This window comes from Camponotus vicinus, unplaced genomic scaffold (genome assembly GCF_025532165.1).
Source record: "Camponotus vicinus isolate PSW18456_S1 unplaced genomic scaffold, iyCamVici1.0 SCAF_9, whole genome shotgun sequence".
NCBI classification, from domain to species: Eukaryota; Metazoa; Arthropoda; class Insecta; order Hymenoptera; family Formicidae; genus Camponotus; species Camponotus vicinus.
Window position 1 is genome coordinate 17,533,963 of NW_028141981.1, and position 15,403 is coordinate 17,549,365.

Genomic DNA, 15,403 nt, shown 5'->3' on the forward strand with positions numbered 1-15,403 from the left:
CAAACGATAAAAAACGCTCTAAATTTCCGGCGTATCGGAATTCCTGAGATAATCGAGCGTATTGCTTTCTTTCAACGCGATATAAGATATTCTTTTTTTTTTTGTCGGGGATAAGTATAGCACATTGCGCTTCTACGTTATTATTTATCGCGTTATTACGTTAGGGGACCGTCGAAGATTCCGGCGCGTTATGATTTTTGCATCTTAATAAGGTGCACCATAAGATACATTTAAAAACGCGCGCATGAAAAATAATGCTCATGACTGCGGGTTTAAAGGTCGCGACGACGCTACCTTTTACTAAGATTTTTTCTCTCTCTCTTTCCTTCTTAGCTATATATATATATATTCTAATCGGAGTCATAATTAAATCCGTATAATATCGAGGTAAAAATTGATGATTGCAACGAATTTTCCTTTCTTGCATATAATATTCTTTGCTTTTAATAATGATAAGATAATAATAAATTGTGTGTGATAAAAAAGTAAATAAGCAATGAGATGATAACATCAAAAGAAGTTGCTACAATTTATTACATCTGTTTTCAAAGTATCTATATAAAATCTTTATTACGTCGAACATTTAACTACTTGAGATATTTACAATTAATTTATGTTGATTTTTAACTGATACACTCGATTATTATCTCAATCAGATATTCGTGTATTCTTATAACGAATAATACATTAATTTTTGACGCCTCTCAAGGTAATTTAAGGAATGTTGTTTTTAATTTAACGTTATCAGTGTTTGTAGCATTTTGCAAAGATTTAATCTACAAATTGATTATGCGCTTCCTCCATAATATTCAATCAAAAATTTCAATAAAAATGGTTAATGTCTTATCAACGATTTTTTAATCATTCTTAAAACTTTGTTCATTTACTCATCGTATTACTATGATAAGTTTTTCATATTTACTATTCGCAAAATGTTATTTGCATATTATCTATCACTGACTATGTTGTTGGTTTTGCGGTAGCTCTTGCTCGGCTTCATATTTCAACTTACATTAGCCATACATTTGATCCCTTCTCGCTCCTCTCCGCACACACATTCAAATGCCAATAAAATCGCGTATCTGAAATTCGACTAGCAGTGGTTTAATTAACGCATCACAGAAGGTCTCGCTCGCGTTCGCGTTAATACCGAGATTACGACCGCGTATCGGAGTAGATAAACAAATTATTTCGCCGGGTAATAGTCTTCGTCGCGAATCCTCTCTTGAATATAACATCAGGCGCGGCTATATTCGCAAATAAATTTTTCCTCGTGCGCTATCGTTCGAACAATCGCGTTAATCCACGGAGTCGATCTAAATTATCGAATTGAATCCGGCGTTTTATCTTTTTTTATCTTGCGCGGTTCCTCTTTTCTAGAAATATCAAGCATTTCGAGTACAAATATTCAATATAATATATACTTTTAACATCTTTTACGTTAGAATGCAATTCAAATGTATCGTGATTATGTGTGTATCGCTATTCTATATATTAATATTTCGTAAACATCGATATTTAAAAGCGAGCATTATCTTTGAAGACAATCACTAGGCACATAAGTCTCGCACACGGCGCTACGACGATGCACATCGGCAGATAAGCAGGTGACAATCCTCTTGCGGCGGTTTTTGAGGCGTGCCGTGCGAGACGTGTCCTCTCGACTTCCCCCTCTCGCCCTAGTGTGTCGGTACCGCCACGGCGATAGGGCCGTATAACAAAAGGGCCGCACGTTGCACGCGGGATTATTTTGCATTTCGTTGCGTGGCGTACTCTGCGTGCATGCGTGCGTACACGCATGCGCCATAGTCGCCGCAAAACGTGGCGCATGCGCGATTCTCAATCGGGGCCCGACTATGACGGTCGGCGAGTCGTGAGAAGCGGCAAAGCGTAGAGAGCTGAGCCAGCGCGATGGTAATGGAAGAATCGGGGAGGGAGGGGGGAAGCACGGCGGAGAGGCATCGAGAGGGACATGGGATGAGAGAGAGAGAGAGAGAAGGGAAGAGGGAGGCAGGCTGCTCATTTTCTGCCATTGTAAATTGATCTATTCAATGGGTCCACTATTATCCCCCCCTGCAGTCCATGCATCGTGTGCCCTATGGGGGCCACGATATTCCTCCGTTCTTCCGTCTCCAACGCCCCTTGTGCATGCGCTCTTTCTCTCTTCTCCCCCCGGCGCCCGCCAGAGACCCCTCGCCTTCTTTCTCTCCCTCGGTTCGCGCTCGTTGCCTTCGACGTTGCCTGGCTGCAACGTGCCATCGGTCGTACCCCGCTGCGCCACGTTGCGCCGTGCCTTTGTTGCGCCCTTTTTTTCACCCGCCAAAAGAGGCATCCCGCTTTTTTTCGCGATCATCGTCGACGACCGCGTCGAAAAATTTCGCTCGCGCTTCGTCGCCTCGGCTGCACATCGTCTCTGAATGTAAACCCGGCCACTCAAATGAACGTCAGGATGCTCGCTAGATTATAACGGAGTGTGAAAACTCGATCCACATTTGTTCAATTTATAAATTTAACGTACGCGAGAAAAGATTATTACTAATTATGACTAATTAAGTGACAGGTCTGGTTAAAAATTGATGTGTTATTTCGGTATTTAACGGAGATTTCTCACGCGAGACGACCGTTAGGTAGACATGTATGAATCTTATAACGCCATTTATTTATGCCAAATTAACTTTCTGACGAGTTTAACGATTTAATATGTACGTCGTAAAATACGAGCGCGATATATTGCCGCTGTTATCCGCGAGCAAAACATTTTTCCTGATGGTGTAATTGCGTCTTGTCGCAATGAGTCGAAACTGAACTGGGAGATGTGGGCGTGCGTGTGTTCGTCACGATATCGCGATTCTGTGTCACGCTCACAGATACAAAGAGAGAGAACCCGGGAAGAAAGATCCTATCGGAGATTTATTGGTACAATTAGGATGCACCTCTTGAAGCATTAAACTCTCATAAAATGCCTAATGGCGACCGCTAGAGAACGTATCCTATTCAAATGTAAACTGTCGGTTCTTTCGCCTCTGTCGTTCATTCACCTTCTTCCTGTTCAACTTTTCGAGACAAAAATCTGTTATACAAAAATGTCATAAATGTATGATATTTATAAAAGTATTCTTACAATGAAAGAAACTTTATGTAAAATCATAAGTATAAATAAGAGGGATAGGCATTATTTATATGCGATATTATTTCTGATGAATATTTTTGTCTTTTTTATTTTCAAGTTTATAAACGTCGAAAAAAATGAAATGTTTCCTGCAATTCAATTAATCAAAGCATATTAATTCTCCAAGCTGCTCAAGGAGCCGTTATGAGAACCGGTGCAACATCAAGTACCTTGGTTCTAATAGAGATTCGAGGTTAATTAACGAAACAAAACCCACGTAGGCAACCGCGTAAGGCTCGGTGCGAATATATCGCTTTTAGACCGGTTTTGTACACTGTGACGTCATGACGATGTCATTGGCGAATTAGGCTATGACTATAGTAATCATGCTTTTGTGTATTATATATTCATTAATGATATATATGAAATTTAGATGGTGTTGAAAGTTTCAGACATTAAAATACGATAACAAATGGGGTGTCTCCAATGAAATTTTATTTTAATTTAATGATATTCGTTAAAATATTTATAATTGAGAAAAAAAATTGTACATTATGTATGTATATTTTTGCATATAATATTAAATACATTTTTTTATTTAGAGAATTCTGTCTTGATTAATGTAAAAAAGTTGAGACATCACATTGAACTGACGTTGAAATATTTGTGAAATGTGAAACGAATTTCATCATGATTTCGACTCGCCGTAAGTTTAGCTTTCATTCCGGATTCCGGAATCATTCTCCAAACGGGTTTCAGATTCTCAGTTTTAATTGTTTCAACACCAAACGTGTATATACCCGGTTAATTCGATGGTTGTTACGAGCCGCGTAACTATATCGCCGGCGGTCTTATTGCTACAATTTCACAATTATCGCGTTCTAGCGTAAATACCTCCCTGTTTTGACGTGTGTACTACCGTGCGATAGTGATCACGCGATATCAATTCTTTTTCTCTTTCTCGCAACCTGGATCATATTATTGGAAAACACACGGGGCCATTTGTAGAGTGTAGAAACTTTTATTGGCTTTTACTAATCTAGATGTCGAAGCATTAAATTGTAATTGAGTATTAACATAGTTTATTGCGGTAGTTAAATATATCTGAAAATTATATAGGTATTCATAATATAAGATTGGATGAAAAATATTTCGGAGAAAGTAATTAAAGCTAAAGTTACTTCACCTTTTAGACATACACTAATGTTATTTTTGAAAAGAATATTTGAGATATTCCCTATTTAAATAGGGAAATTTAAATCCTATTGAAATGTAAATGAAGATCTCGAAAAGCTGTTTAAGATTTTTCACAAGTTTTATTTTTTTGCGTAAAAGAAGAGAATTGACCATTGTGCAAAACGCTTTTTCTAGTTCTAAAAGTTAGTGCCACCCGTAGGCCACAAAAAATCATCATGTTCATCGCATCCCTTGACGTGCTTATTTACGCAGGATGCTGTCATGTTACCACTAAGAATAACGGTAAAACGTTCTTCGACCTCGAGAAGATATATTGTTGACTAGAAATGACTTTACGACAAGCGTAACGAAAGTTAACTATAGTACAGGAGTAATATATATTTGCCCGGTGAAAGAAGTTTAAAATTCTCCATGGTTATATATCTAGAAAAAATTCTTATTATTCTATTATAATAGCAAGTCTATGCGGGATTAAATTTTGAAATTTGGAAAAACCTAGTGAAAATCAATATTTTTTTCTTTTATTTGGATGGTCTGCACACAATCTATAAATTGACACGGCAATATAATTAAAATAGTTGTATGTTTATTGCTATTCAACAGTTTTAAAAAATGCGATAGTATCATAAAATATCGATTGAAACAATGAGATTAACTAGAATTGATTTTTCTTAAGCATTTCTGTTGATTCTTATAGAACGTACATTTTCAGCTATAAAAACGAAAAAACAAGGTTCCCTTGGAAATTTATCGGAACCATATGATTCCTGAAATACCAAAGAATACATTACAAATAAATAGGAGAGACAAATTAGACAATTTTTCGTTCCACACGTGTGTCCCGCGTGTATAGATTTCGTCCTGCACAGAGTTCTCCAATCGGGAAGGGAAGGGTTACGAAACGAAGGGTTCGAGGGGGCGGCAGCAATAGCAGAGGCAAGAAAGCCAGCAACAGCAGCAGCCTCTAAAGCAGCTGCTCGGTATATCTCTCGGCAAGATCGGCGCACACTGGGAAAGTCTCAACACGCGCTACGTGTGCGTACGTATTTTCCCTCTATGTGGACCCTCGTACGTGCATGCGAGATCGTCCGGAACAGACACCCCGCTTGCCGGAACGAGAGCATTCTCTAAATATTATCGCACAATATTTTTACCGCCTCCGCCGCGCTGAGTTATGCGCGCCCGACAGCCAGCAAATGCTGACGTTTCCATATGCATCTATCGATGTTTGTTTTCTCATCGAACATTCTTGACCGCGCGAGCGATCGATTTTCTTCGCCATTAGATTTCAAATGGGAACACATTTTTTTCCTTTTGTGGAATTTTACATTGCGCGTTGTCGCTGCTTCGACATCGCAAGAAATCATTTCTCTCGCTGTATAAATAAATTCTTGCTTGTAAACTATACAGATGAAACGTATCGCGCAATCACCGTTGAGCTAAACGTTGCTTAACTTTGCCAATTTTCTCATTTCCCATTATTCTCCTCTTTGGACGTGCCGAGTTTTTTTTATTCCACAGACTGCTGCCAAGCTTTTTACGAATGCGTCAGCACGTGTCGGCGTATGAACGACTGCACCGTTTCGAGAAAAACGCTGTGCAAAGAATCATAAGCAGCGTTACGCGGGGAGGGGGGCAGCTGGGGCACAGAAAACAGAACGGGCTGTTTACAATTTGTAATCTTACCTACCTGCGTGGCGCTTAGCTCGTTGCTCGGGAACCGTCGAAAAAGCGCGATGACAGGGTCGCGCAAGAACTAGTCCTCCCTCCCTTACCCTTCCCTACGAACAGTTGACAGTATTTTTGTCGCACGAGACGCCTTCATTATCTATACACTCTGAAATACAGGAGAGGACTCGCCCATTCAGAATTCCGGCTCATGAATACGCGCTCTTGCCTGGGAATTCGTGCGTGAGGACAATATTTCATTATCCGATTTTTTCCTTCGTAGAAGAGCAACGCTCCTGCTGACTGAATCTCACGTTTCTCGACTCTTTGGGTATTCGATATTGTAAGAGAGAAGTTATTCTTCCTTGGGAAGCTTCGTCGTGTCTTTGAGACTGTTAATCGTTCGTGTGTAATAAATAATGTAATGATAATTTCAAGAATTTTGCATTAATCTTCCATAAATTAAAAATAAAATTAATACGTATATTTGTTTTGTTATCGTTTTATTTTGATATTTGCCAGCGCGCATTCTTTTTCAATGGCAAAAATAATTGGCCCGATAGAGAGTTAATGATATCTCGAAAGCTCTAATCTGATCATTCGATCTGACGTCGTATCACGAGACTGCAAACAAGATTTGTCGCGCAGTTCTTTTTTCCTCTTTTTTTTCATCGAAAAGTTTGAGCATCGATTTAAAAGTAGTTTTGTTTCCATTCTGATTACGGTGCAAATGTCTGAGAATTTCAACGATGCCTCCTCCGGTTCTTCTCATTGCTGTCTGCCTCCTCGATTTGCCGCCTGGATTCCATCGCGTTTCCGTTTCTATACGTACGAATTGAACAGTGGGGGTCCAATTAAGAGGAAGCACGCGAAGGAAATCGCTTAGAGAAAGAGGTGCAAAGAGACGAGGAAGAGAGAAGGGGGAGATGTAGCGCGAAGGTTTGGCTGTACTCATGTGTATCCCTATACATATATGCATATACATCGCGATACGATCGTCTATATAACTTTAATACCGCAATTATGCTGGATCCAATTATTAACGCTCTAATATGTGTGTCTGTGTGTTACAGATCAGACAAGAGAAGCCGTATTACATTGCGGACCCGGAGGTGGACTCGCTGGTGAGTAATTTCCTTATTTATTTGTCTTGTGTGCAAGCGAGATAGTTGCGTCTTTCGATTCGCTAATTCATAATTTCGCTCAATTCACAATCGTTCAATTTCCTTCGGAGATTACAATTTTTTCGCACAAATTTGCACGTGAGAATCGCAAATAATGTTCGTCGAGACATCGAGGATTAATTACGGGGTCAATTAAACCGATAGAAGGAGAATGCTTGGAGTGAGCGGAGTCTCGAGACGCGTTATCCGATTTTAGCGACGTGTAAATAGCGAGAAGTCTCGTGGTCGCGTTACGTTTTCTCTGACGGCTCTCCGGCGTCTAATCGCCCAATTTCATCAGAGGTGATCGCTCGTCGAGATACCCAAATACGGTCGGCCGACTTCAACGACAAAATAACGAACCAGGAAATAAGGTAACAACGCTCGAGTCAGCGCCAGGGTGTCCCACACTTTTTTTCTCTTTTTCAGTGAGCGGAATAATTAACGGAATAAAGCGTTATCATTGCGCGTTTCCATCCATCGTTATTATTCCCGTCGAAACACGAATTCGGAGTTTCATTAGGACGGATACATTCATTATGAGATATCTAGATGATAAAGCATCGTATATCACTGACCAAAACAAATGTTGCATTCCTCTGTAATCTCGTAAACATGGTTTAAACTATGCGTAATCTAAAATCTCATTCAAATTTTTATCAACAGATAAATATACATTGTGTAATTTCATTATTCATTACTATGAATAAATAATTGAAATATGATACGCGATACATGATAATTCGATCTGTTGAACAGCGTATAATAATGTGTACCGGAAGGTCAATGTAATTTTCAAACGCAGTTTGTTTTGGTAATAAAGATCCGAACATGACAACATTGTACGACATTGTTTTCCGAACGGATGGCAATTTACTCCAAGTTTCAGTGGGATCGTCGAAAAAATGCAGAGGAAGAAATATTTTAGGCGACCCTCTACACGCGCACTCCGATCGAGATAACGAGATAGAGGGAGCTTTTTAAATAACTCGTGTGTGTGTATTTTTCATCGGTGAGATTGCGGTCTTACCGCGATGGTTAGGGCAACTTAGGATCGAACCGCCATTATGAATTCCTCGAGAAGTTTTCCGGCTCATTGTACTTTGCAAAATTTTTTGCAGAAACCGCATGAAATCACTGTAATATATCGTTTAACGAACTATTTTTAATAATTATTTTTTTCTAAAGACTTTTAATCATCATGCACATGGAGACTTGGAATTTGAATATTTTAAGATTGCTTTAAAAAGTTGTTTCTCTGTGTTGACAGCGCACAACTAATATAAATAAATATAATATGTTAATAAAAATTAATGTGCTTAAAATACGACAATTTAATGTTGATAAGAATTTGATTAAATACTTGTTTACAAATATTTAAATAATGTTACAAATATAAAGACAAATTCTACTAGTGTAACATTTTTTTGATACAACAATTATCTGATATTTTATTTAAAACCGGGTGAACAGCAGATTTAAATTTATTTCTTGCTGCGTATGATATGTGTCACCTTTTCGGACTTGTTTGTCAATTTTGTTTGACAGCAGTATATTCGATAAATATATATGTTTTTATTATTACGCACAGTTATTTTCGTGAAGACGTTTTCCATGGACGATTTTTATTTAAAAATATACGAATGCTACATTTTTCAAAATCAGCATATTGAGTTAATGCCAAACTGCTGTTGTCCTTGTTTTGACTTTTTGTACGAGAGAAGAGAGAGGAATGCATTTCGCTGTTCTCGCGCTGTTGCCCACAATTTTTCGAAACGTCACGTCCGTTACCTGACTTGTCACGACCGTAAATATTCGCGCAAGGTGGTAACTTGTGTCTCTCACCACCGTTGTCACAACTGTCGACTGATCTTATTTAAAAATAAAAATATAAAGAGGGAAAAATGGAAATTTGGCAAGTATAAAAACAATTTTACTTACGTAACGATACAGATATTTAAAAAAATACGAACGACAATATTTAATATTCAAAACGCGATATCGCGTTATTACGTAATTATTACATATTATATACTTTCTGGAATTCTTAAATTTTTTTGATTTTTATCTTCAGTTTTTTCTACCGAAATATAAATCACACGAAAATGCAATAAATTTCGTTCATTATTTACGTCTTGACTTTTGACCGTTGAAAGTATCATCGACATCTACGTTCGTTGTCTCTCTCGCGCGTAGCTCGCGGCTATTCTTAACGTGCATTCGTAAAAAACCACCTCCGGCAGGTGTTACGAGTAGTAAATCGGAAGTTAAATGGACTGGTCGGATAAAAATTTTCATATCGTCTACCACTTATGCTAGCACTAGCACTATATGGCAGGTCGGCTAGAGGGAACCAGCTCCTCGGGGCTGGTGCATTCATCGTTGCATTCACCGGTGCAGTCACCGTTGCGTAGTTGCTTATCGGTAGTTGCCGGTAGGAAGACCGGCGGAAGGTGGCGTGGCTTCATTACGTCCGTGGCAAATCGCAATCTACGAGCAATGAGCTTCTATCGTAAAGAAAAGGCACGTAACGTTCGCGCTTTTTGCTTCGTCCATCTCGTTCGCTCGTACCCTCTTCTTCCGCCGCCTCCCGTCCTCTCGACTCTTCGGCAGTCTCGAGTTCCTTCTTTTCTCCCGTTAATCCTTCGACCGTCTTTCTTCTACCGCGTTCCCTATCTCTTCGAATGGAAGAAGAGGCTGTTCCTCTCCTGCAATCCCCGCGAACGCTAATCGAGCGGAGCTTTTTGCCGATAATTTCGCAGAACGGAAAAGTCGCCCAGTCAGATTGCCTTCCAAGTTGAATGGGAAGAGAGTCTATCGTTTTCCTCGCCGGTTGTTAGCGGTCAGTAGCGCGACGAAGAAATCGTACCTGCTTGTTTTCTTCTCTGGTATTAAGTACGATTGTATGAAAAGGCTCGAAATGCAGCAAGTCCGCAATTTGTGATCACTGCTCTCGCATGCGAAACCAATTTAGAGAAAGTCCGGGACAGAATAGAATTGATGCATCGATCAATTGTCGCTGATTAAAGATCCGTAAAATTGATTACAAACAACGGTTAATTAAATGGCAAGAGAAATGACAATGAAATTGAGAATTTCCAATAGAATGTCGAGACAAATTCTTCCATTTTTCGTTTATATCTCGCGATATAAAGATATACAAATCAAATGTAATATATATAGAACACGTTCTTTGAAAAAATATTTTTAAGGACAGATACGTGTTTAATTTTCAAGAGAGTTTCTCAGAGCGACTTCAGACGTGATGGATACGCTCACAGACGGTTCTACGCGCATTCCGGTAAATCGCGGAGAGTTTCCTGATGGAGCTAAACGGGGAAATCGCGCGAGGAGACACCACGTGGGCGGACAGAACGGCGTCTCGGCTTCTTGGTGCGCGCGTCGTAAACGGAACGAGAGGAAAAGAAAAACACAGCGAGACGTCGTCTTTCGCGCGGCAGAAGGCGGCAAAGCGAGCAACGCGAGGCGACGGGCCGCTAAACTCGCGAGAGGAAGCCGACTGTGCGACAAAGAGGAACGCGGGAAGAGCGAGAAACGGATGAGAGGAAGAGAAGGTGGAGGAGGGTCAACCCCCCTCTCGTCGCATACGCGCTTAAATAATATTCCCATTAGCATAAGCGAGAAATGAGCCAATGAGATGCTAATTGCCGGGTCTTGCGTTTGGAGAATAATTATTATTGCGAGGAGGCATTTTACTCGCCAGACGTTGGACTTACCTTCGTGATTTACTTGTGGCACGGCACGTTGCACGCCGAAATGCGCGGCAAAAAACGATATTAAAGAGAGCTCGCTTATTTTTCAAGTATTAATTATGATATGTATAATATTTTGCCGTATATCAGGGTGCCTACTCTCTGGAAAAAATATGGAAAATCTGGCTTTCTGAAGGATTTCTTTTGTACCTGGAAAATGAGAGAATTCTTATGGAATTTCATTGGGAGTCACACACGGAAAAGTTTTTAAAAAATTCTGATAATTTTGCTCTCATATTGTAAATAGTCAACAAGCGAATTATTAACATGTTTAAAATATATTATAAATATATATTTATCTCTTTTTACACATTCAATATTTTAACGAAATATTAAATACATAATATATACTTTATTGTAATTTTTTTTAGTGATGGATGAAGATGTTATATAAGTGAAAAATGTTTATCTCCGAAAACAAATTATTCAGTTTTTTTCAGTACATTTACAAATCTAGCATTTAAGGTTCCGTCTCTCTTCCTATAAATGAAAAATATTAGAAAACGTGCAATAAATTTTAGAAAGATTTTTGCATCAAAAAATCTTTAAGATTTTCTCTTTAATGTTTCTCTAAAATTTTGAATAAAAATACCTGGAAGAGCAGGGAATTCTTTTACAAGATTTGTGAGTAGACACTCTGTATATATTAAATATTAATTTTTTTTACGCGTCCTGTGATTTGTCGCAAACGTTCTTGCGCAATGTGATTAATCCGGGCGTCATTGTTGATAAAGATTTCGTTCCGCAATCTCTCGGAAAGTCCGCAATGAATCCGCTTTGGATAACAGATACGATTTCGATATCGAAGTGAAATGTTTTCTTATCGCGAGATTAATTTCGAGCTATACTACGTCGATATACTGCGTTGTAAATGTCAAAATGTATTCTCTTTTTTTTTCTAAAATTGCCCGCAATGTAAATCATTTGTTGAAGCGCCGCGTGTATTCGGTGGGCACGATAAAATACGCGACGTTTTTACATATTGCGTCAAATTTATTTTACATTTATTTGCATCAAAATTTTTTTTTTATTTTTGGTCATGTTTATAGAAATTTTTAAATCGCTGCACATACATTTTACATGAATTCCATCGTATATTTCAAAGTCTAAAATTTTTTGTGATAAAAAATTCGAGTGACTCATTAATCAATAAACTCTTGATCTCGACAGATCAGTATAATAACAAATAGCGTACAAATAATTCTTTGTAGAATTTTCTTGTTTAGTATATATTCTCAAGGGATAAAATTGATAAAATTTCACGTAATATCTTGAATGGTATAGAATCGCGAGAGTCGACAAAATACGAAAATACACGGATCGACAAGTGAAACCTCGCATCCTCTTTGCTGCATGCGTGTCGTCGCTCCTTCAACACGCGATTAGCGCGAGTACCGTGCGCGTGTTTCCAAGACTCGGTCGCTGCGGGCAATATCGCTGATTATTGCAATTTTGTTGCAATTCTCCGTCTCGTCGCCATTCGTCGTCATCGCGACTGTCGATACTAAAGGATCGCCGACCGTCATCAGCGCGACTTTCTCGCAATTTCTACACGACACGACCGAGAGGAGCATCCGTTGATTGAATTACCCCGATGATGACGTTCATTATTTAACATCCGGCTCGAATCGCGAATCTTTCAGCGCGAAACTAACGACTTTCGGTGCAGCGCTGAAAGAAACGATCGTAATCGCGTGGTTAAGGTTTTACGACCGCGTGTATATTATATACGCGCGTTTAGCATTTTGGAATACCTGTGCGAGTATCGCGCAATTCTCGCCCGCTCCCCGATCCTCTCGTCTTTCGAGCCTTCCCCTCGTCGGGTACCACGATATTTCCCTGAAACGTCTTCTCGCTCTCTTCTCTCCGGGCCGATGCACCAGCATGGCGCTGATAAACCGCTGGAACGCATTCGGTTTTTTTTCTACTTCTCTCCGGTAAAAATATGTTGCTCTTATCTTCGCTTCGTGTAGCCTGAGAAGTCGAGAAACAGGCGTGCCTCCCGACTGACGGACAAAAAGAGATATTTATCTGGTCCCCGTGCCGAGGTTCAGGAACGTACTCGCGCGTATTCGAGCTTTTTCCGCCCACGCCAGGAACGTCTCATGCTGGTGGCGATATTATATCCATGATGCTTCTTTTTGCCATGGTGGTTCGTGAATTAGGAATAAAGAAACCGGGTGAAGAGGGCGAGGGTCCGAGTGCCCCGCAGAGACTGCTCGAACTCGAAAGGGAAACCACCGCTCGAACTGAGACGACGGAGGAAAGAGAGAACCGTTGCGAATGTGTAAAGTATAATGTAACAGAGGGACTGCCGAACACGCGGCCACTCCGGTGGTCCCTTATGCGTGGGCCTCTCGAATGATGCGACCAACGCGGCCTTGCGATCTGATTGCGATCCTTCTTGACACAATTATTCTCAAACCAGAGCGAAACGTAGTCCGTCAAGGTAGATTGTATCTTCTTTCTCTCCGCAAATTACTATAATTTTATTCGTACAATGTTTTACCGCATATGTCTAAATACATTTAAATAACTCATATTAAAATATTGTAAATCCGAGTTATATAAAGTATTATGAATTGTAGTACAATATTAATTTATTGTAAGTTCTCATACATTTTCAAATAGGGTGGCTTACTCTGAAAAAATATAGAAACCTGGATTTCTTAAAGATTTTTTTGCATCTGAAAATTAATTAATTCTCATAGAATTTTATTGAGTCAGAATTTTTTTAAAAATTTTGATAATTTTGTTCTCATATTATAAACAGTCGGCAAACCAAGTGAATTATTAATGTGTTTAAAATATATTATAAATATATATCTATCCCTCTTTACATATTCAATATTTTAACGAAATATTGAACATGTAATATATATTCTTTATTGTAATTTTTATAAGTAATAAATTTGTATAGTAATAAATGCAAATGTTATGCATATGAAAAATATTTATCTTACGAAAACTCTATTCAGTTTTTTTCAGTTCTATTTAATACATTTGCAAATCTAGCGTTTAAAACTTAAGAGACTCTTTGTTGTTTCTTCTATTAATGAACAATATTAGAAAACACACAACACATCAATAAACAAATTTATTTTAGAAAATTATATCAATTATAAAAATCTTTAAAATATTCTTTTTAATATCTCTTTGAAATTTTAAATAAAAATACCTGGAACATTAGGGAATTTTTTTACAAGATTCGAGTAGACACCCTATCAAAATAATTTTAAAATATTTATTTCCAAAAAATATATTGAAATATAAAATAAAATTATAAAAAATATATTTTTGAGTAGATATCGGCATTGACGATGGACATTATTATTCATCTTACAATCGCAGGAATTAAAATTCGAAGATATGAGCTGAAAGCACGTGCTCGATCGTTCGAACGATGAGACGAGCGTCGATTATCGGTCGTCTGGATACGTTAAATATTTAAGCAAGCCACGGCGCGTACGTCATCGTCGGGGCCGCGAGATGGATCGCGTGTCGTCTAATAAATTCGGGACGGTTGAAGCGTGGCTACGAATTAATTAGACGCGCGCGAGCGAACTTGCGGAATGACGGAGTCGCGACGCGAAATCGCGAGTAGAGTTTGTCGTAAAGGCACGAGGCGTCGCGAGCCACGTGGCTTTTATTGGCATCGGATCATCGCGTATCGATACATTCTGAATTGATTAAACTCCAGCGTGTTTGTATCTGTGCAACGGACATTCGATAAGAGCGGACAAACATATCCGTGCGCACGTGCCCGAATGTAAGCCGGAACGACTTTAAACATCTCTTCGTTATTCGCTCGCAAGAGGGCTTGCGCGCTCGTTAAAAGGCTTTAGCGATCGTAAAGACCGGAAATGTTTTATTTATACGGTGCATATTCCCCGTGGTAGAGAAATTGATTTTATAATTCCCATGACGGGCGGTAATTAGCGGCGGCGATGTCGACGATGCGTAACGCCGGGCAAAAACGACACATATTGTGTTCGTCGAATATCGCCGAATGCATGTCTCTAGTGTGTTACGGCGAGAACGGGACGGATGTATGTTTCGTCCGGTGATTATTCGACAAGAAAATGGGAGGCATGCGAGACTAACGAAGCGCGAGCCCGATCGCGAGCGACAATCAAGAGCGCATAAAATCATTTCGGAGCGAGTCGTGATGCCTTTAGCGAGGATGTCCCACGGTGTGCGTCGTATCTTCCATGGCGCACGTTTTACTCACGGGTTTATTATATCGTCCCCGAACGACGATGAAAAAGAGCAAACAAACACCGCGCCTTCTTCCGAGAGCTCGTTGCATCGCTCGTTAAAAGTATTAATGTTGCCGAAAATATTCGTAAAAATGCAGGTGCGGTTAAACGAGTGTCCCTTTGTACATACGAAACCTCGATGTGCGTGTCTCACTTGCAGCAAATCGGTGATGCATCGATATTTAACGTTGCTCTCACTTATAACGATTATGATGTGGAGCATGAGAAAAATGT

General features: G+C 39.3%; 1 protein-coding gene across 8 annotated transcripts in view; it reads left to right on the forward strand.

The window, feature by feature from the left end:
- Hth (Meis homeobox homothorax) overlaps positions 1–15,403 on the forward strand; it is a 425,203-nt gene that overhangs the window by 63,149 nt on the left and 346,651 nt on the right. For all 8 annotated transcript variants that reach the window (XR_014440459.1, XM_083108981.1, XM_083108986.1 and 5 more), the window contains one exon: positions 7,048–7,098. Coding sequence is in view for 7 of the 8 variants with exons in the window: in XM_083108981.1 (XP_082965107.1) it covers positions 7,048–7,098 (51 nt within the window). In the remaining variant the exon portion in view is untranslated. The remainder of the gene's footprint in view (positions 1–7,047; positions 7,099–15,403) is intronic.